The sequence below is a fragment of the Morus notabilis genome, unplaced genomic scaffold (genome assembly GCF_000414095.1).
Source record: "Morus notabilis unplaced genomic scaffold, ASM41409v2 Scaffold751, whole genome shotgun sequence".
Lineage (NCBI taxonomy): Eukaryota > Viridiplantae > Streptophyta > Magnoliopsida > Rosales > Moraceae > Morus > Morus notabilis.
Window position 1 is genome coordinate 222297 of NW_010366875.1, and position 22372 is coordinate 244668.

The 22372-nt window shown below is 33.6% G+C and overlaps 2 protein-coding genes across 2 annotated transcripts; both read left to right on the forward strand.

Annotated features, from left to right (window-relative positions):
• Positions 1-8488: 8488 nt before the first annotated feature.
• LOC21398670 (probable LRR receptor-like serine/threonine-protein kinase At3g47570) lies at positions 8489-12284 on the forward strand. Its single transcript, XM_010111325.1, has 3 exons — positions 8489-10055; positions 10107-11132; positions 11959-12284. The coding sequence occupies exons 1-3, from the start codon at positions 8489-8491 to the stop codon at positions 12282-12284; spliced, it is 2919 nt and encodes a 972-aa protein (XP_010109627.1).
• Positions 12285-19465: 7181 nt separating this feature from the next.
• LOC21398673 (lactosylceramide 4-alpha-galactosyltransferase) lies at positions 19466-20921 on the forward strand. The gene has a single exon (XM_010111328.2). It carries the CDS (start codon positions 19479-19481, stop codon positions 20712-20714), a length of 1236 nt encoding a protein of 411 aa, XP_010109630.1. The 5' UTR covers positions 19466-19478; the 3' UTR covers positions 20715-20921.
• Positions 20922-22372: the final 1451 nt, after the last annotated feature.

The window sequence follows — 22372 nt, forward strand, 5'->3', positions numbered from 1 at the left end:
GGTCGACCGGTGATAGAGCAGTGCAACACTACCGGTCGACCGATAGTGTGCACACTGGTCGACCGGACAGGTCGACCGGTCAGCCTGCAATTTGGTCGACCGCACAGGTCGACCGGTGGAATCGACTGCGCGAGAGAAGCTCGCGGAAATCAGTCTAAAAACCTGCAAATCCAGTCCCAAATCCAAATATTTCAAAGGGAAACCACTAGATCCGGGTTCTAGGTCCTAAAACAAGTCCAAAGAACCCAAGATCTCCAATTTCTACTCTAGTTTTACTCAAAATCATCAAAATCCGTTTTGAACCAAAAATAAGTTTTGAAATCCGAAAAACATAGATTCAAGAGAGGTTCTTTCAGTAATCTTACCTCGAATCCTTCTCTTGACGTTGAAAACTCTTTGAAATCACTCTTGGTTCGAATCCGGTTTTGATTTGAGACACAAATGGGAGAGAGAGAGGGAGAGAGAGAGCACGGAAGTGTGTGAGAGAGAGAGAGAGAGAGAGAAACGCACGGGAAAGAAAAAGAAAAGGAAGGAAAAGAAAGGAAAAAGAAAAAGAAAAGAAAAGAAAAGAAAAATAAAAGAAAGTGACATGTGTAAAATATAACAGTCCAGAAATGCGCCCATACACACTTCTGGATTAAATAAATTACTGTGAATAATTTAAGTACCTTGGAATTATTTAAACTCAATTAATTAAATCAGATTAGGCACACTAATAATCTCAATTACCTTAATTAATCTCAATTAATTCTTCAGGGTGTTACAAAAACCTGCAAATCCGAGTTTAATCCAAGCTTTTTCAAAAGAAAATTACCAAATCCAGGTTCCAAATGACAAATCCAGTCCAAAGAACCAAAATTCCCCAATTTTCCACGGGGATTTTACCCAAAATCCATCAAAATTCATTTCGAACTAAAAATAGGTTTTCCTAATAGAAAAATTTGAGATTCAAGAGAAGTTTTTCAGAAATCTTACCTCAAATCATTCTCTTGACATTAAAAACTATTTTAAATCCTTTTTTGATTCAAAATCCGGATGATTCGATGACAAATTGAACAAGAGAGAGAGAAAGAGAGAGAGAGAGAGAGTGTGTGTGTGTGTGTGTGTCGTGGGAGAGAGTGAGAGAATAGGGAAAGGAAAGAAAAGAAAAGAAAAGGATAACTTCAAAAGATATTTTGGGAAGTAGACCAGAAAATGTGTCTCAACACACTTCTAGGGTAAAAATATAAATATTGACAATATTTAAATCCTTTGGTAATATTTAAATTTACACATAAAAAACATTTAATAAACAATAATTAATTAATTAAATCAGATTAGGCACACTAATAAATCATAATTATCTTAAGTAATCATATTTAATTCCTCGAGGTGTTACAAACTCGAATTGAAAAGTAAATTTTTGTGAGAAAAAATATTATAGTAGAAAAATTTAGAATTAGAATTAGAATTTTTTTCACCTTTTATGTGATAATAATTTAGAATTAGAATTAAAATTTCTTTCACCTTTTATGTGAGAATTTAACGGTTAGCTAATCCTTTACTTTATAGTAGGGGTAAACATTGAGTATATTGTTTGAGTTTTTAAGATTTTTTAATCCACTCAATTGATTTTAAATTTAACCTACTTAATCTACTTGAATGATGAAATTAACCCACCTAATTAAAATTTGGATGGATTAAATGAGTTAATCAGGTGAAACATAATAAATAAATAATAAATAATATATAAAGCTAATCTTCAACTTAAAATAAAAACTATGTGAAGAGAAAGCTTTCATCATAATATTAGTATAATAAAACTCCAACTTATCTTATAAGTTATAAACCAGTTCAAATGTGTAAGTCGTAAACCAACAAATAAAGATTAATAAGGGATAAAATCATGTAACAGATTATTTAACACATTTTCTGGTAGTAGTAGTCTAAGCTATTTAAGACATGTAACAGATTCATTATTCAGTTAATCATAATTAGAAAATTCTCCAGAAGTTTTTTTTTTCTTTTCTACTCTGAGATTTCTTTCGAACCAAACACAATTGATCAGAAGTAAAACCAAGAATCGAGACATGTCAAAACTACAGTCTTAACACTATTTCTAATCTCTTTTCCCAAAAAAAAAAAAAAAAACTATTTCTATCTTGGTTACTTCAAAAAATTTGTTGATGCTCACGTCCTCAGTCATTTCATTGCCAATTTCGTCACAGATCACGATATATATGTTTTGTTAATAATTTGGTATGCTTCCCCTGCTTTTGGGATGGCATTGTCAAACATAATGGGCCTAAAATAGATGACATTCACATCCCTTGAGTTTTAACTGTGTATTCATAAAGAGAGAGAGAAAAAAAAAAAAGTTATCAAATTTGAGCCCTTCATCACAAATGGGAAAATGCTTCAATCAACCCAGGGCCAAACGACGAAAAAAAAAAAAAAAAAAAAAATCCTGACTTTGGTTGGTATCTAAGAAGAAAGGCTACTTGAATGGTGTTTTCTTGGTTGGTATCTTTCTACTATGACGTTTAGTTCATAGATTTAGAACCATGATTCAGAATCATTCTCATTTTACGTGTGTTTTTTATGAGAGAAAATATTGTAGCGAGTCACGAACCATGATTCGAATAATGACACGAATCCCCTTTCCAAGCGTCCCGACATCTTGTCTTGAACATAAACTCACGAGCGAGGTGCTGAATAGGTGCCAGTTCAAGTGGCCGTAGAATACTATTGTCAAGGTGATCGCTGGGTCCAGTTGTGCAAACTCTATGGTGGAACCTAAATATTCACTTCTCAAGCATTTTTCTCAAGCTTTCATGTCAAAGCTTCACATTGACCGCCACATTGGTTCCTTTATTCAAATTGAAAGTAGTCAAATAGGTAAACTTTTAAAACTCAAAACCTAGGATAGGGGGTTCAATCCGACCATCTCCGGTGTAAATACTAAGGTCTCGTTCATTTTATCGATTTGAGTTTAGAATTTGAGTTTTATTACAGTAAAAAGCTCTTAGGAAGAATCACATTTAACTTTTTTACTATAGTAAAAAGCTCTCACATAAAATTGTTGGGATATATGCCTATAAATCAAATAAGATGTAAATATTTTGTTGATTATCAATGAAATGAGGAATTTTTTCAATATTGTTTTGCATACATGTGATGTTTTATAAATATCAAAATCCCTAGATTATTTTTAGATGTAACTTTAAACATTGTATATAATTGTTATATGCAGAGGATACTGTTTGAAATAAAATAATCTAAACTTGTCCGTAATTATAAATTAAAGTTGAGATCTTTAATTTAAAATTACTAATGCGGTTCATTACATTCTGAATGAAACAATCTTATCCTAGATTGTTAATAATGAGATTATTGGAATGAAAACATTTTATGTAATATGATTACATAGGACCGGAACGCGATCAATTATGAATCTCTAATAAATTCTGTTATTAAATAGAGTATTTAATATTAATCAATGATGGTCATATATGAATTAATCTTAATTCTGAGTAATTAATAAACTCCTCTTTATGATATTATGTTCTTTGACATATTGAGTAATGACACATGTGAATAGTGTCAAAGTCTTGGTATATTGGGAGCATAGTAAAATAAATAGCCGGGAATATTAATTTACAAGATGAAATCCATTCCTTCATAATGAAGTAGATGGACGGTTCCCATAAGTGTTGATTCGAAACTTGAATAATAAGAACGCTCAATTTTATGATTGGATCATAAAATATATTATTCATTAGAGGATCAATGGTACTTGTGGAGAAAGATATAATTAAAGAGGTCAACGGAAAATACCTAACTTTAATTATGAACCGTTTATGGAGGATTAATTCATATGTAGTGACTATATCAATGGACAACACAAATTCCGTGAACATAATTATTTTATTATTCTGAGAGTGCAATTCTAAATTTATAGTGGAGTAATTTAGAATTAATAATTTTGACATATTAATTAAGGTGTTAATTAATTATCAAAATTATTAGAGCTTAAAATAATAATGTCCATAGTTCCTCTCAATGGCTCCATAAGATTAATGTGAACTGAATATATCATATTGAGTATATATATATATAAGAAAGCTCAAAAAAAAAAAGGAGATGGAAGTGGGAAGAAAGGTGCCGTTGCACGTTTTCTCCCTATGAGGAAAAAGGTCACAGACAGAGAGGAAGGAGTTCCTCAGTGTGAATGGTTTTTAATCCTCAGCGTGGATTAATAGGATTTTTTCCAGAGAAGAGAAAGGGTGAAAAATGGGAGAACAAAAAGAAAAACCAAAAGGGAAAATTTCTAGAGTGCTATCACATACTTTTGAGAAAAGTGAGTGATAACTATAAGTGGCCTCCTCATTCATCCATCTCATGTGTTGAGAAACCCATTAGAATGCCCACACGTTCGAGTTCACGTTAATCCGGAGATACATTGAGAAGGAACCGTGGTGTTCTTAGAATTTAAGAGCTCAAGACGGTGTTGGAGGAGTTCAAGATTTACGTCATAATCGAACGGCGGTCAAATCCTCATTCCCTTCTTTAATATCTTTGTAGTTAAATTAACATGAAATAATGATCCCATTAAATTTTGATTTATGTGATTCAATCGATATCACGCTTCCGCATAATTTTTTTTGAAAATCCGGTTTGAGAAACTAACAAAAATCACATCTCAACTCAATTTTATATATAGTAATGGTATATTTGACATGTTATTTTTATTTGTACTTCAATGCATAATGTTATTTCAAATGCTAAATTTATTTTTTATGACAATCATTAACTTTAGAAGTTGTAAAAGTAAACTTTTAATTTTAAAATAATTTGAAAAGACAATGATTAAATGAAGAAGTGTAAATATATCAACACATAACAATCAAATGTTAAATTATCCATATGCTATACTTGATAGTAAATTTACTATAAAATATATCAAATGACAAATTTAGCACAATAAATGATACTATATTAGAAAGTATTTTTTACACTTAAATATTAAATTTGTCACCGACACATCAATTATAATGTTAAGTCGGAGATGTTCTTAAACATGGAAAACCATCTTCAAATCCCATAAAAATTCCTCCCGAATTGCCCCAAACCTCAAACCCACCCATGGTAATAGAAATTCCCCGCAGAAATCTTTCACAATACTATTCCCAGTCCCACCCTTAATATTACCGTACCAAACACCCTAAGTAATTATCTGATTGAGTAGCATCTCCACCTTCGGAAATTTTTCTAAAAAAGAAAAATTGCTTTAGAAAGCTATAAACTAAACTAGAATAAAAACATCACTTTTTTTTTTCTTTTTTTTTTTTCTTGAGGGGGTAATTAGAACATTACTTATAGATGCTGTTTTTAGATTATTTAATGCAAGTCAGAGTATATGGTAAATCATCTTGTTTTGCTCAGTGTCTAGCAGCACATTTAAGAAGTAGGTCAGGATTTTTTTTTTTTTTCCGTAGCTTCCTTATTATGCTTAAAAAAGCCCCTTTGAAATAGTTTTGTATAATGAAAAAAAAAATTCTTAAACACTTCAATAAATTAAGGAACAATTCATTAAAAGTAAAAAAAAAATGAAAATAATAATTTCACATTTATTACAAACAAAAAATACTCGATGCTATATCATCAATCACAATTTTGCAAATATGATGTGTGTGTGTGTATTGTAAAGAAGAAGGGACAACTAACACCAAGAGACTAGCACACAACTAACATAATAGTAGGAGTCTTCTACATGATGATATGTAGGGTTCGTTCATTTCACCGATTCGAGTTTTTAGTTCTAAGTTTTTACAGTAAAAAACTCTCAGAAAATGTCACATCTAACTTATTTTGCTACAGTAAAAAGTTCTAAAAAAAATGTCACATTTCAACTCAAATTAAAAACTCGAATCTGCGAAGCGAATGAGGCCATAGTTTCTTTATTATTAAGAAATACCGAAGGCTAAAAACGTTGACTTAAGCTCGTGCTTGTTGTCGTACTGTCTTGAGCCTAGCCTTATGTGCTTAGAACAATCCACCTTGTATTGGGCTTAATCCGCTTTATAGCTTTAGACTCATAAATATTAAAAAGAGGAGAGGAAGACTTCATGTAGCAATCTCTTCCCATACTTTTGATGTATTATTGCAAAAAAAGAATAGTTAAGTTACTAATGACGTTTAGTAATATTCCATTTTTTCTTTTTGTTATAACAATATTCCAAAATTTTTATCAATTCACAAAAATGCCTACATAGGTAGATACCACATAGGTCCCATATATAGCCATAAAGTCTATGATAATATTTAGCTGCAAGTTTTCTATTGCATCCATTGTCATGGTTCACCATCAAGAATCTTTTATAGATTGTTCATAGTCCTTTTCTTTTTTTTTTTTTTTTGGTTGAAAGTTTTTCCATAGATATATAACTTTATCACATGTAGATTGTCACGAATTAACCCATGCTCCTTGTACATGCGCAATTCAAGTTGTCTCTTTGTATAGTACGTACAACAAAATAGTTGACTCTTTCTGAGTGACCAGTGAGCTCAAGGCTCCAAGGAGATAAAGCTAAAGTAATGTTCACTACGCGGATTCGTGTTTTTAATTCGAGTTAAAATGTGATATTTTTTAGAGCTTTTCACTGTAACAGAAAAATTAGATGTGAGAATTTTTTACTGTAAAAACCTAAAACTAAAAACACGAATCGATAAAATGAATTAAACATATTATTAGCCAGACGTGGCCAATGTTGTGGGCAACCCCACAACCCGCATACCAAAGTCGTTTATGTCATTCTATATCTAGATTATAGGGAAACCAAGGTCTAACATTAGGGGCCTAAAAACCAGCGGAAATTAAAACGAATAAAAAATTGAGTTATGCCATTTGTTATTAAGAGCTTTCTATTGTAGAGAATGTCCTATATGCATGTTTGTGAAGGTATGAGTTGGTCAAAATCACATTGAAATGAAGAAATATGCAAGCCTGATAAACTTGATATAAATACGACAGTTCAAAAGAGCTCCCCAATTCAAAATGGAGTTAGATATAACAATAGCGAGAAAGTCAGAAATTCTTGTCGAGGGCTAATAGCATAATAACTATAACTATAATAACTATTTTAGTATTGAGTTTTATTTTCTTTATATAATGTAATGAGTTTTACTTAGACTTTCGTATATAGTGATGATGTTTTTCAATGAGCTTTTATAAGAAGAAATCAGTTTTCATATTTTTTGTATGGGGTTAGTATGTAATTTGATGCAATAGATATATAGGTTTTGTTGCGGGAAAAAAAAATTGAAAGGGGGCTAACTCAAGTTTTCATATTTTTAAGGAGACTATAATGTAATTTTGAGACTACACACTGGTTTTGTTTTGTTTTGTTTTTTTTAAAGTAAAAAGTTGAGGGGGGGCTTAAGCCCCCTAGCCCTAAACTGCCTCCGTCTTTCTTCTAAAATATCTCCAACTATTACATCCAAAACGTTAAAAGAGAAACCTCAATTGCTTATCAGTGATAATCATATTACTGTAAATGGTAGAAACTACAGTACATATCAAAATTTTAAGACAGTCCCTGAAAAAAAAAAAAATTACCCGTTCTTTTTGCTGATTCGAGTTTAGAATTCGAGTTTTGCTACAGTAAAAAGCTCTTAGAAACAGTCACATCTAACTTTTTTACTACAATAAAAAGCTCTCACACACCATCACATCTCAACTCGAATTAGCGAACCGAACGGGCAGTTAAGATACTCATAATCCTCTATACAAGTCATTGAATGAGCCATTGAGGGGCAACAAAACTTTCGGCTTGCAAGTAATAAAATTGAAAAAGTTTCAACAGACACGATCGTTTTAAGGCTTTATTCAATAGCTAAGATTCCAGTTCTACATAATTTATAAAAAAAAAAAAAATGGAATTTAATGCAAATAATGTGTTTTAGAGTGAAGTAACATTACCATACCATAGACCTATTTGTTTAATTAGTTTTCAATATGATTCGAACTAGTCCCACTCATGCCAGCCTAGCTCCACAATGTAACTATTCTACATTATCTTCTGACGTCGTGGAAGCAATTGCATTATAACTATGAAGTTTGAGTACTAAATACTAACAATAAATGTAAATGATTATCCTCTAGTGATTACCTCGGACTTAAATAAGAATAGTTTAAGATTTACATCGTACCATAGTCTATCATGAAATGTACATAATTCAAAGACGACTTTTTTTAAATAAAAAAAAACCACATGCACTTATTAGTTATTACACCCTATTTTTTAAATTAAAAATAGTATAGCAAAAAACTATTATTCAAGCATTCCCCTCCCAGAAACATACATTCACACCTTACCTGCAAATCAATCTCTCTTCCCACCACTTTGTCAAACCTTCAGCCATGAATCTTTCACATCCGTGCAAAACTTCAATCCTTTCCTACTCCCTCTTTCCAACTCCATTTCTCTTGTTCTTTTTCATCACATTAATGTTGCATTCACCATTATCCACTTTTGAAGCCAAAACTTCCTATGGAAATGAGACAGATAGGCTTGCCTTGCTTGCCATCAAAGCTCAGATAATTGGCGACCCTTTTGGTGTCATGAAGAAATGGAATAACTCTTTCCATTTCTGCAACTGGGAAGGCATCACTTGCGGTCGCCGCCACCGAAGAGTGACCGGCTTGAACCTTAGTTCCTATGACTTGGTTGGTTCACTCTCTCCTCACATAGGAAATCTCACCTTCCTTTCAAGACTTGTCCTTAATTTCAACCATTTTCATTATCAAATCCCGCAGGAAGTTGGCCGTCTGTTCAGGCTTAAGTACTTGGAACTCTCCAACAACTCGTTCTCGGGAGAAATCCCAGCCAATCTCTCTGGATGTTCTAGACTTGTTTGGCTCCGTTTGGGGTTCAACAAGTTGAATGGTAAAATCCCATCTCAGCTAGGATCATTGCAGATGCTGGAGAGAGTTCAACTTCACTATAACAATCTCAGTGGACCGATGCCGGCCTCATTAGGCAACCTTTCCTCTGCTAGATCTCTGTCTCTAGCAGTGAACAGTTTGGAGGGACACATACCGGAGTCATTTGGCCGGTTGAAGAACTTAGAATTTCTTGGACTCGGTGTGAATCGAATGTCCGGTATGATACCTCCCTCTGTTTATAACCTTTCATCCATCACAAGGTTTAGTGTGCCATTTAATCAACTAGAAGGAAGCTTGCCCTCAGACTTGGCCTTCACTCTTCCTAACTTACTTGTCTTGAATGTTGGTCACAATCAATTCACTGGAACCATGCCAAATTCATTGTCCAATGCTTCCAATCTTATTGAATTAGATACAAGTGGAACCAAATTCAGTGGAAAACTTACCATTGATTTTGGTGGCTCACCTAATCTATGGTGGCTGGTTCTAGCTTCAAATTCTCTCGGAACGAGAGAAGTTGATGACTTGAACTTCTTCGATTCTTTGACAAAATGTAGGAACTTACAAGTGGTTGATCCAAGTGACAATCAATTTGGCGGGGTATTGCCAAATTCTATATCCAACCTCTCATCCACACTAGCTACATTGAGACTAGGAAGCAATCAGTTAAGTGGAAGCATCCCTGAAGGAAATGGCAATCTTGTTAACTTGACTGAGTTAGAGGTAGAAAAAAATGATCTATCAGGGAGAATTCCTGTAGGAATTTGTAACCTCAAGATGCTACGGCGACTGGACATGTCCGAAAATTCATTTTCAGGCCACATAATATCCTCCCTAGCCAACATAACTCAGTTATACTTGCTCCATCTTCAGAAAAACCACTTCACAGGTCCTATTCCTTCTAGTATTGGAAGCCTTTCAAACTTGCAGGACCTAGACCTTTCTCAAAACTACCTTGTTGGAACCATACCCAAAGAAGTTGTCAGTCTTTCTTCTTTAACAATTTCTTTGAATCTAGCTCAAAATCAATTCACTGGTTCCCTTCCTTCTGAAGTGGGGCTTTTGAAAAATCTCGGTTACTTGGATGTTTCTGAGAATAAATTGTCAGGTCAAATTCCAAAAGAACTAGGTAGTTGTTGAAGATTAGAACAACTTCACATGGAGAATAACTTCTTTGAAGGAGCTATTCCTCAATCTTTTAGTTCCTTGAGAGAACTTGAGGACTTGGATCTTTCACATAACAACTTGTCTGGCCAAATTCCGGAATACTTCCAACATATCTCCTTCATGAGTCTGAATCTTTCTTTCAACAACTTCGAGGGTCAAATACCAACAGGAGGAGTTTTCAAAAATGCAACTGCCATTTCATTAGCAGGAAATGAAAGGCTTTGTGGGGGTATATCAGTACTGCATTTCCCGGCATGCACTAAGCCAAAGAAAGAGAAGATATCTAAAGGGCTCAAGTTGATGATCCCTTTACTCTCCGGGATCCTGGGGTTAGTTCTGCTGGTATCTATTCTAATCGTCGTTCGCTTAAAGAAGTTGAAAAGAGACCCTCCATCTTCAGCAGTTTCGTCAAATGAGAATTTTCTACTCAATGTGTCTTATGGAACACTTGTTAAAGCTACTGGTGGATTTTCTTCTGCCAATTTGATAGGCAGTGGTAGCTCTGGTTCAGTCTATAAGGGCATTCTTGATCCAAATGAGAAAGTTGTTGCAGTAAAGGTACTCTACACACAAGAACGCGGAGCATTAAGGAGCTTCCTAACCGAATGTGAAGCCTTGAGAAACATTCGACACAGAAATCTCGTGAAAGTATTAACCGCTTGCTCGAGTGTTGATTTTCAGGGAAATGATTTCAAAGCTCTTGTCTATGAGTTCATGCCTAATGGGAGCCTCGAGAGTTGGCTGCATCCACGTCCCAGAGAATACGACGTAGATGGTGAACTAAGGATGTTGAGTCTTTTGCAAAGATTAAACATTGCTATTGATGTGGCCTCAGCTTTGGAGTATCTTCATCATGAATGTCAAAAGCCAATTGTTCATTGTGATCTAAAGCCAAGCAACATTTTGCTCGACAATGATCTCACTGCTCGCGTGGGAGATTTCGGGTTAGCAACGTTCATTCCAGAGCCTGTGAGTAGATCAGAAGTACAACAAAGCAGTTCAGTTGGATTGAAGGTAACTGTTGGGTATGCCGCGCCAGGTAATTAACTTCAGGGCAAAGTAAATAAAGTTAATGAAAAATATTAAGGCCCCGTCCATTTTGTTCATACGAGTTGAGTTAAAAAAGTATATTCATGTAAAAGAAAGAAAATATTGTACTAGAAAAAATTGAATTATAAATTTTTATAAGAGAGAAAATACTGTAATAAAAACTTGAGTTGTGATTCAAACTAGCAAAATAAAAGAAAAACCTTAGGCCGTGTTTGGAATTGATCCCGTTTTTATTTTTTACATTTTTCGAGAAAGAAAAAATGAAAACGTTTTTAAAACGGCGTTTGGCGCAATAAAGACAAAAAGCAGAAATGAAAATAATTTTTTAGTTTAGTGTAAAATGAGAGAGAAATGAAAAACGACTTTTAGTTGTTTTTCATTTTTTATTTTCGTTTTCTCCTCTCTCCAGCAGAGAGTGAGAAATAGAGACATTAATGAGTTTTTTTACACTGAAAATAATCTCTTAATAAAACTATCAAACGCATTTTTAAAAATGATTTTTATCTGAGATTGAAAACGTTTTCACTTTCATTTTCATACAAAAAATAAAATCATTTTGAAACAAGTTCCAAACGCACCCTTAATCTTCAATATGCATTTCAAAAGAGTTTTATTGCAAAGCAGTTGCCATTTTCTAAACTTTTTGTATCAAATTGAAGGCTCAAAATTTTTAGTCCAAACACAGCCCAAATTTGTATCAAAGAAAGCAATCGAACAAAAATAATAGAAAGCATGAACATTTTTATGAGTTATACGTAGATTATTTCTAACAAGCAAAAGTGAAACTCTCTCTCTCTCCTCTCTTTTCTATGTAGAATATGGCATGGGAAGTAAGGTTTCGACGTACGGCGATGTATACAGCTATGGGGTACTCTTGTTGGAGATGTTCACGGGGAGGAGGCCGACCGACGAAAAGTTTAAAGACGGTTTGGACCTCCATGATCATGTTAAGAGTGCACTATCAAGGAAAATATCAGAAGTCCTAGATCCAATGCTTGTGCTTGGAGGTGAAGGAGAAGAAGAGGAAGCAAATAGCAAGGAGATTATTTATGAGGGACAAACCAAAAAGGATACAACACAAGAGTGCTTGGCTGCAATTCTAGAGAACGAATGGACATTAGTAAAGTTGTCAAGGAATTGAAGATGGTTAGAGATACTCTCAGTAGGTCCTCATAAAACTTGTCTGTAATTTATTTATTTTTATTTTTTTTGTTCGTGTTGTTCTTTTAATGTATATTAATTACGTGACTTTTTGCCAAATTTGCAGAGTTTTTTTTTTAACCGAAAAAAAAGAGAAGAAAACAATAAGCTCTTCAAGGAAATTTGGCAGGAAAAAAAAAAAAACTAAAAATACCACTATAAGTTTATAACCCGCCCTTTCACAGTACTGGCGAAGCCAAGATTTTGTTTACGGGAGTATAAGTTAAAAACTTGAAAAGCTTTTGAGACCATCAAATTATCAACTTTTAATATTGTTACATAGTTAGGTTTGTTGAATCTTTCGCCATGTGAACATAGAAATTTCTTAAAATTTTAGTTTCATCTTGATTTATTAATCTCTAACGCATTTGGTTTTGTAAAGAAGAAATAAAGTGGTACACTTAAAAAAAAGTTTTGATGTGATAATTTGACTCTGAATTATTTAGGGGTACATAAGAGAAAATAGTATTTTAAAAGATTGTAAGAAAAAAGATGTTTAAGTAGAGACACATTTAAAACAAGTAATTAATTAAGTAGGGCAATTTGGAAAAAAAAAGTATTTATAAATACCATATTTATAAATTAGATATTTTATTAAAGAACTACAAGAACAAAATACTTAAATAAAGGCACAGTTGAGATGAATTATTTCAATAGGGACAGATTAGGAATTAAAAAGTAATAAAGCACATATAATTAAATATAAGATTCAAAAAATAAACAAAAAAGCAGATGGATGGAAATGCACGTTTAAAATTGGGAGAAATAGAGAAATAGGCTAAGACTTGAGATGGATTAAAATTAACAGGCCAATAGTTTACATTAGTTAATAAATAGGCCAAATTACTGTTTTCATCCATAACTTGTCTGGTTATGAACCATAACTTGATAAGTTATTGTCCATAATTCATGGTTTTTATCCATAACTTGTCTGGCTATGAACTATAACTTGACAAGTTTGTCCATAACTTATCTGGTTATTAATCATAACTTAACAAGTTATGGCATATTAATTTTTATAACTAAAAATTGGCCTATATACTTTCTTAAGCTTTTCATATTGGCCTATTTTCTACTATTTCCCTTTATATTAAGGATAAAATCGTTTTGAGACCCTCAGTTATAGTAAACTCGTTGATATCTGGTGTTTTTAATAATATTAAAATGATACATTTACTTTTAAAGGAACATTCTTTCAGTACCCAGAGACCAATTTTTTAGACATAAAATTTTAATTTTACCCTTTTTACAAACTAACAACATACTAATATATTTTTTTAAAAGTTACAAAAATACTTTAAAACATTTAAAAATTAAAAAATCAAAATAAGTTAAAATGTTCTTACAAAATATTTATTAGTTTCTATTTAATTAATAAAAAAGACATTTGGACATTATATGTCCTACAAATCTGTTTTAGAATATCAAAAGAATGTTTCTTTAATGGTAAATGTATTCATATTAAGGTATCAGAAAAATATTTTGTTATAACATAGATTACCAAAATGATTTTATCTCTTAAATTTATTAATAAGAATAAATGAGAGAAAAAGTTTGTTTATGAGGAGGCACATATAGTGGGCATAAATAAAAGTTTTGAAAAATCAGATGCAATCAAACAAATTTTCAGAAATCGCATAACTCCCTTTGGGACTAACCTTCCTCTGCCCCTAGGGCCCCATCTAACACTTATCTTACTTCCCTCATGGTGGGTAAAGGGCAAATTTATATTTTGAAGTTTACAAAAGTAAAAAGAGAATTTTTTTGGTGTTTTTTGTATTTTTAAGAATACCAGTATTCTTTATTTAGTAGGCATCGAATATGTATTATTTTTTTAATTTAATCTAATTTTTAATCAGATTTAATATAGATTTTACAGCTGAAACACAGAGAATATCAGTGTTAACGGAAAAGAGTAAACACCAAAAAAAAAGTCAAGAAAAAGAGAAATATGTTGCTTTTGAATGTGAGGGGAAAATCTTATCATAAGTATAAAATTTTAGGCCAGATCTCTAATCCGACACTCAGAATTTATCAGATTGGAAACGGCGCATACATGCAAAGATAATTGCATCAGCAAATGCAAAAAAGAAGCGACGCGTTTAGCTACTATACATTATTGTTTGAATGTGGCAGGTGTAATGGCTGATATGTCTGAAGCAGAAAATATTATTATTGAACTCAATTGGTGCTGTAACAGTAATTTTGAATGAAATCAATAATAAAATATATCCTAAAAAATTATGCGCGTTCGACGTTAAATGACAAGGGTAGCTTATGTTGACCAGAGTGTAATACATAGGCATAGAATATGTAACACAAGCACATAACTAGTAATTGTATCTTTTAAAAAGCCTAATTCTTGTGTACCACAAGCTGATTTTCAAATTAATTCTTTTGAATTACAGGGAATGAAAAATGAGTGAAAACTATACAGACTTTTGAGTTTCAATAGTTGCAAAATATGGTAACAATGTGCATCATTAGTGTAACTTGTAAGATGAGAAAATGTAGTAAAGTACATCATTAAATACAATATAATGTTGTACGAGCAATAATACAATTTAGTGTGCATAATGCAATAATACGATTAGGGCATGGATTATGAGAAGGATGGTTGATAAGTCTCTCAAAATTCCAAAATTATGAGGCAGAGACATTAGACCATTTTTTTAGCAAATTAAGCCACGCACCTGAATTGTGGAAGCATTTGCCATGGATAGAGGAATATGCCTTGTAAATTTGTTAACTCCATCAACAAACACAACAAGACTAGGGAGAGCACTGCCAACATCTGTTGGTATTTTTCCTTTCAACTGGTTCTGAACAACAGTGAAATAGTATACAGAAGAAATATTATAAATAGGAGTGATTGCCCTAAATAAATAGTTGCTCCACAGTATAAATTGTTTAGGCCTTAGGGCAAGTGAATGACGAAAAATGCTTAGGAATACCGCCAGTGTTAAGAACCATCACTAATAGAAGGTAGGCTCCACCTGTGAGTCTCACAAGTTATTAATAGGCGGTGCTAAATACTACCGGTGTCTAATAGTATTACTCGTGAAAGACCATACAAAGAAGAGAAGTTCCCTATCCAAGCTGGGATAGTTAAAAGGTTGTTACCACCTAAACAAAAGTGAGTTAACTTTATCAATAACCTGAACTGGCCTGTAATTGTCCGAATAATTAAGATGGTTCTATTCCATATCAAGCACTTTGTGCTCTTTATAGGGAGTTATATTAGCAGGGATATTTCTTTCCTAGGAATTGGAAGTGAAGTTGATATGTTGCAGGTAACGCAGATGTTTGATTTCATGAGGGGTTTCACCGCCGATTCCGAAGCCGTTGTATCGCAGGTTCATTCCACGAGGCGCCATGTGAGATTGTCCATGGAAGGTGGCAGAGAGCCGCTAAACTCTGACTTTCCAAGTTCAAGAAGACTCTTTCACTGTTGGGGCTGCATTTAATGCCAAACCAATTGCAGAAATGACGTATTTCCTTGACATGATTGGAAAATTGAGGCCATAATATGAAGAGTTTAGTACAGATTAAATGCACCCCGATTCAAGACAAATTTCAGTTAATAGATTCTTTCATCATGAAGCTTTTGATGCATTATTTTACCATGCTTTGCCATCAGCACTACGGCAAGTTGATTGTCTTTTCTTTTCTTTTTTTTTTTTTTTCAATCCAGCAAAAAAAAAAAAGTTGATTATCTTTTGATCAATCAACTTTCATTTCTATATGTCAAGCGTTTTAATCAATCCCCTTTTAGTTCTACATGTCAGCCCTGATTTTAGAGTAGCTTTGATGACAATGATATATTCATGGCTCTACATTATCGTGTTTTTAATAATCTTTTTATTTTTAACATTTTTTTATGTCGGGCTCTTTACTCATATAGTAATATTTCATTAGTAAAGTTTAAATATTGTAAAAATTTTAAAATATTATAAAAATAATAAAATTTTTTTTAAAGAAAAATTTCATTTCAACTCAAATATAGAGAAATACAAACACTAATGTTGATATGAATGACCCCAAAACATAAGAAGATTCGACCTCAACAAAAGATCGGATCCACCAATAATTTTGAATTAAACGCTCAAAGGGGAGTAACATATACCAAGTTTCGACAATAAGAAACCGAAACGGCACACTAAACATATAAATGGCTCTTTTAATAACACCTCTATAATTGATGGAGCCTTCTGATCGAATTATGGTTCATGGTTCGTTACAGTATTTTCTCTCACAAAAAATACACATAAATTAAAAATAATTCTAATCTTATGATTTTAATCCACGGTTACAGAATACACCGCATTAAACAAAATCAAGTAGACAAAACACACAACCGATCTCGGAGAATGAGACCACCTCTTTTATTGCACCTTTATTACACCGTACAATAAAACAAAACAACACAAAAATGGCAAAAAACACATCACCTTTAGAAAAACAAAATAAAGCCTAAAACGGGCACAAACCCAAGACACCAAGAAGTCTGTGATGGCACCACGAGTTTCCATGGCCAACAAGAATCCAGAGGACACCACACCAAGGAAGAAGAGGCCATACCCGAACCATCATCGGATCGGCGCGTGGAACGCGCACACCAGTGCCGACGAAACGCCACAAGAGTACCAACACCACCAAAAGCAACGCAGGACCTTGGTGACAAAAACGCCAAAGAAGAAGGATCTCCGGTGCCTCTGAGCTGACGACCATGACTGTAGCCACCCACTCCCAAAAACGCGATGAAGACCAGCCCAAAGAACACTTTCACCGGAGCCACCGTCAAGAGAACCTCCTTAGATCTCAAGATCCCGTTGCTAGGGTCAGAAATCCGATGGCCCACCATGAGGCCCCAAGGAATTCCGGCCCCATGGGGCCAAGAAAAGGAACGGCGCAGGGGGAAGGATCCAGTTGAGAGAAAACCTGAGAAGAAGCGGCAACACAAAATAACAAAATTTTGATATCATTAAAATAATGATTATATTATTATATAGTATAAAATGTGACATGCTGTCATTTTTACTATATTTATAATATTCTAAAAATTTTGTTAAATTTCAACTTTAAGGATGAAATTTTTTCATGTAGTGTAATTACGCTATAATTTTAATAATCAATTTAGTAATCGTGTTTCTTTTGTGTTTTTCTGTTCATTCCATGAGTTAACATAGTAGATTACCAATATTAATCTAGTAGATTACTTAGACGATGGACGCCTGCACCAGCTTTGGCGATGACTTATTATATATGTTGATTTTGAAAATTCAATCTTGAAGATTACTCTGTTAGACACGATGACTTATTATATATGTTGATTTTGAAAATTCAATCTTGAAGATTACTCTGTTAGACACGATGACTTATTATATATGTTGATTTTGAAAATTCAATCTTCAAGATTACTGTGCCAGTGTAACAGATTACTTTGAAGCTGATCACTTAGTGATACCAGGTAGATTACTGGAGTAAATCTACCATATTACTGCGGCTATCAACTCCTCAGACGGAGTCTGGAAGATCTCTATTGTAGTCACACTAAGGGGCAATTTTTAAAAATACCCTCTTAAAATAGAGTTTTTTTGTTTTATTTCTACCTTTTAATATTAGTTCATATATTTTTACTTTTTAAACCAGAACTAGTTAAGGAGGCAGAATGTGAAATTTTCTCCACAGAGGAGAGAGGATAAATGACAAAGACAATTATAATTGACAGTGGTCACTGTTGATTTTAGAAACACTGATAGATTACCAGTGATAATCTAATAAATTACTGAGAACTTTATACTGTAGCAGAAAAAGTTAAATGTGATATTTTATGAGAATTTTTTACTGTAAAAACCTAAAACTGAAAACTCGAATCGGTGAAATGAACGAAACCTAAGAACAAGGCTTAGCAATTCCTCCGATGCAAGTATGAAGTAACTGCACTTTTTTTATTTAAACATGTAGGCCATTTAATGTCTAATTAAATAATTTTCATGATAAGATAATTTGGATTAAAATTTAACTATTCAAATGGCATTTCTTTCGGAACATAATCCAATGATAAACCATTTGACAATGATAAGATACGTCTTTTTAAAAGTTCCAAACCAATGACGTGGCCTCTTAGGGATGAAAAAGACAACGAAAAGGACGTTTATGTAATTACGTTCATTGTCAAATAACGTGGCCTATATAGCTTTCATTAATCTACAATAATCCAGAGATAGTTCTTAGCCCACCTTGTAGGATGCCAACAATAAAATAATTAGACTTGTCCAAGATAAAAATAAACTAATTAATTTAATTAATTGTCTTGTGATGGAGTAAGTGTTTAGTATTGCTAGCCTATGTCTACGATCATAATTAAAAGCTGGATTATAAGAAAGTTTTAAAAAGGAGCGTGGAGTTTGCATGAAGGGAAAAAAAAAAAAAAAATCATCAATAGAGAAAACTTTCTTTCCATCTCATGTCTACCATAATAAAATTTTAGATTTCTTGTGTACGTTTTCACTTTCAACTTATAAATGTGCTCAACCATCGTCAAAAGTTTCAGTCTCTATACTTTCAAGAATGTCAAGTATGATAATATGTATTCCCTCAAACCGAGTTAAACAGTATTCCAGCACAGTGCCGCTGAAAATCATGTTAAACGATAATAATTTGTTAACCACACGGCATGAAGATGTTATTTGTAACATAAATCATCTCTAAGACAATAAGAACAATGCTAATAAAAACTTACATTTGTTTGGTAGAAAGCTTAAAAGAACTGATTAGTAGAACGATGTTATTCAATCAATCTTTGACCTTATTTTTTAATTTTTAGCTTTACGACTTATGGACCCAACAACAATGACTCGTATATGTATGGCGAAGTATTATTGTAAGATATTAATATATTTGCGCGGCTGGCGGCTATTAGCGTCTGAATCTTCCAATATTGACTTTTACCAAAAACTAATTTGTATTCAAGATAATTGTCTTTGCAGCTTCAAGTCATACGTCAAGAACTTTCCTTTAGTCTCCATGAGAGTTTCTCCGAATTAGCTTTGTTTCTACTTTCAGCATATTAATCCTTTCCACATGCAATAAGAGTTCTCTGAAAATGACAATGAGACGACTCTCTAAAAACATGTCAGACAACAAGAAGCTCCGAATCTTCTCCACCATTTGTGTTGCTTTAGTAATCTTCGCCCTCTATTCCGATGGTATAATCTTCACTAGTTTCAGAGAAGACCACACAGAAAGCATTTTGAAGGTAAAACGACAAACAAATCCTTCCATTAGCACTCCTCGCAACAATATTAATATTCGTCTGCAATCCATAAAGGGAGATTTTTCAGTCGCTAGAAAAAAGGCGATTTATAATAATCCTTTCATCCCACCATTCAACGCAACGGAAGAAGAGAGAATTGCTTGGCTGCGGAGAAAGTTGCCAAAGCTCGAAATTTTCAAGTCAGACTTGCTAACCAAGCGGTTTCATTCCAGGGTTTTGCAGTTCTTCAATCCGGAATGCGAAGTTCGGGTTTTCATGACGTGGATTTCTCCGGTGACGTCGTTTGGGAATCGGGAATTCTTGGCCTTGGAGAGCCTCTTCAAGGCACACCCAAAAGGGTGCTTGATGATTTTGTCAAGGACTATGGATTCAGTAGAAGGTTATAGAATCTTGAAACCGCTCATTGATCGTCGTTTCAAGGTTAACGCCGCAACACCGGACTTGTCGTTTTTGTTCAAGGACACCCCAGCGGAGAATTGGCTGGGAGATTTAGAGAAAGGGAACAAAGATCCTGGTGAGATTTCATTAGCTCAGAACTTGTCTAATCTCATGAGACTCGCTATTTTGTACAAGTATGGTGGTATTTATTTGGATACGGATTTCATTGTTCTCAAGCCTTTAAATGGGTTAAGGAACTCAATTGGAGCACAAAGTATTGATTTGTTATCCAAAAACTGGACGAGATTGAATAATGCAGTTTTAATTTTTGACATGAATCATCCACTTTTGTTGAAGTTCATCGAGGAATTTGCCTCAACTTTTGATGGTAATAGGTGGGGGTATAATGGGCCTTATTTGGTTTCAAGGGTGGTCCAGAGAGTGGAGCCCAGGCCGGGGTCCAACTTCACTGTGTTGTCTCCCATGGCCTTTTATCCAGTGGATTGGACTAAGATTGGTGGGCTTTTTAAGAGGCCCGAAAGGGAGGCCCAATTGAGATGGGTGAAAGCCAAGGTTCTTCAGCTAAGTGGGGAGACTTATGGGGTGCACCTGTGGAATAGGCAAAGTAGCGGATTGTTGATTGAAGAAGGAAGCGTTATTGGAAGGTTAATCTCAGATCATTGTGTCACTTGCAAAGGCATTTACAGTTCATAATAGACTTTTCGGAGTTGGTAAATGGCGAAGCATTTGCAAAATCTGTGGCGAAGTCGCGGACTGTAAAAATTCCAGGAGCTGTAGAATTGTATTTTACAAGTGTCATTTTTTTCTTTTAGCTTTTTTTTTTTCCTTCTAGATTTTTTCCCATGATGTAGATAAGATCATAAGTGTAATTTTCTTTTAATAGTTCTTTTTGGATGCAAATAAGACCATTAGTTTCTTATAGTTTTCCCTTTTGTAAAAGTAAGATCGTCAGTTTTTTCTGACTAAATAAGGTCATTAGTTGACTGTACATCTCAATCTGAGATAGCTCAAACTACTTCGCGTCATATACTTTTCCTGTGTCCAATATATTTTCTTTTTCACATGGAATCTGTCTGTTTTCTCGCAAGTATAAAAAAGAAAACTACAAAACATTTAGCAAAATAATAATCCTTCATTTTCTTCTGCAAATTACAAGCCTAAACTTTCTCAACCTCAACTTGAATATAAATCCACCGCATTTCCACAAGCCAAATCTGGGCAATCTCCTATATGCCTTTTTTCTTGTCAACTTGCGCTTCCCAATTCTTACATTATTTTTCTGAGTGTCAAAATCTTCTTGCCCAAATCTACACTCTGGAGTGAAGTCATATTGTCCAACAACCCCTGAAACATTTGAGGGTCTATACTTTTGTATAGATTCCCATGGATTATAGATTTCATTCTCTGAATCACTGCCCCAGAGAAGAATAGGCTTAATTATGGGTGAACCGCTATAATCCGCAAAGTAAGTTGCTAAACTAGTATGCTCCATGTCAAATAATCTCCTTAAAGACGTGTTCCCGCTTCGCATCAAATTCAACAAACTGTTAGTTCTGCGAGCAGAAGATGAGAAGGTAGAGGAAACCGCTGAGGAAGACATGGAAGATGAAGAAGCTGACGACGAGTAGAGAGACTTCTGATACTCTATTATTCTCCTGATCTTTTCCTTTTGAGTTTCTGAATCAATAAAGGAATTACCCTCTTCATCTTTCTCCTCTATAATCTCTGTTTCCATCATAAGCTTTAAGTTTTTCGATTGTATGTATGAAACAAAAGAACAGATTTGGCACAGATTTAAGGAGAATAAAGAAAATTCCAAAGGGATGGAACTAAGACTTGTAAAAAATCTGAATAAACAATTTGTTAAGCCGGCAATCCCCAATTTGCTTTCAAGAAGTTTTGTTTTTCTTACGACAAGGACCAGGATTGGGACACCTCAGCATATCCACGTTGTAACAAGCTCCTTTGACAAGTATTCCAGATCTTAAAACTCTAAAGTAAGGTTAAATCAAAAGAAGTTTCCATCAATAGGAAATGTGTAGTGCACACAAACCAAGAGATCCTCCGTAAAATCATTGAAAAATTTAAAACAATTGCCTTTGTTCTTCTGTGACCAAATCATTTGCAAAGAGAGAGAGAGAAACATTTATCATTTCTTTTTCTTTTAGTTGTAATAAGTGGAGTGAGAAACGGTACTAGTTAGACTAGTTAGGAAAAGAGCACTACTATTCAAAGGTTATTTCTTGTTTTGTAACATGTTCACTTCTCTAATTTTATAAACCAAAAATAAGTTGAATATGTTGTCAAAATTTGCTAAAACTTTTCTACAATTTTTTTTTTTCAACTTTTTT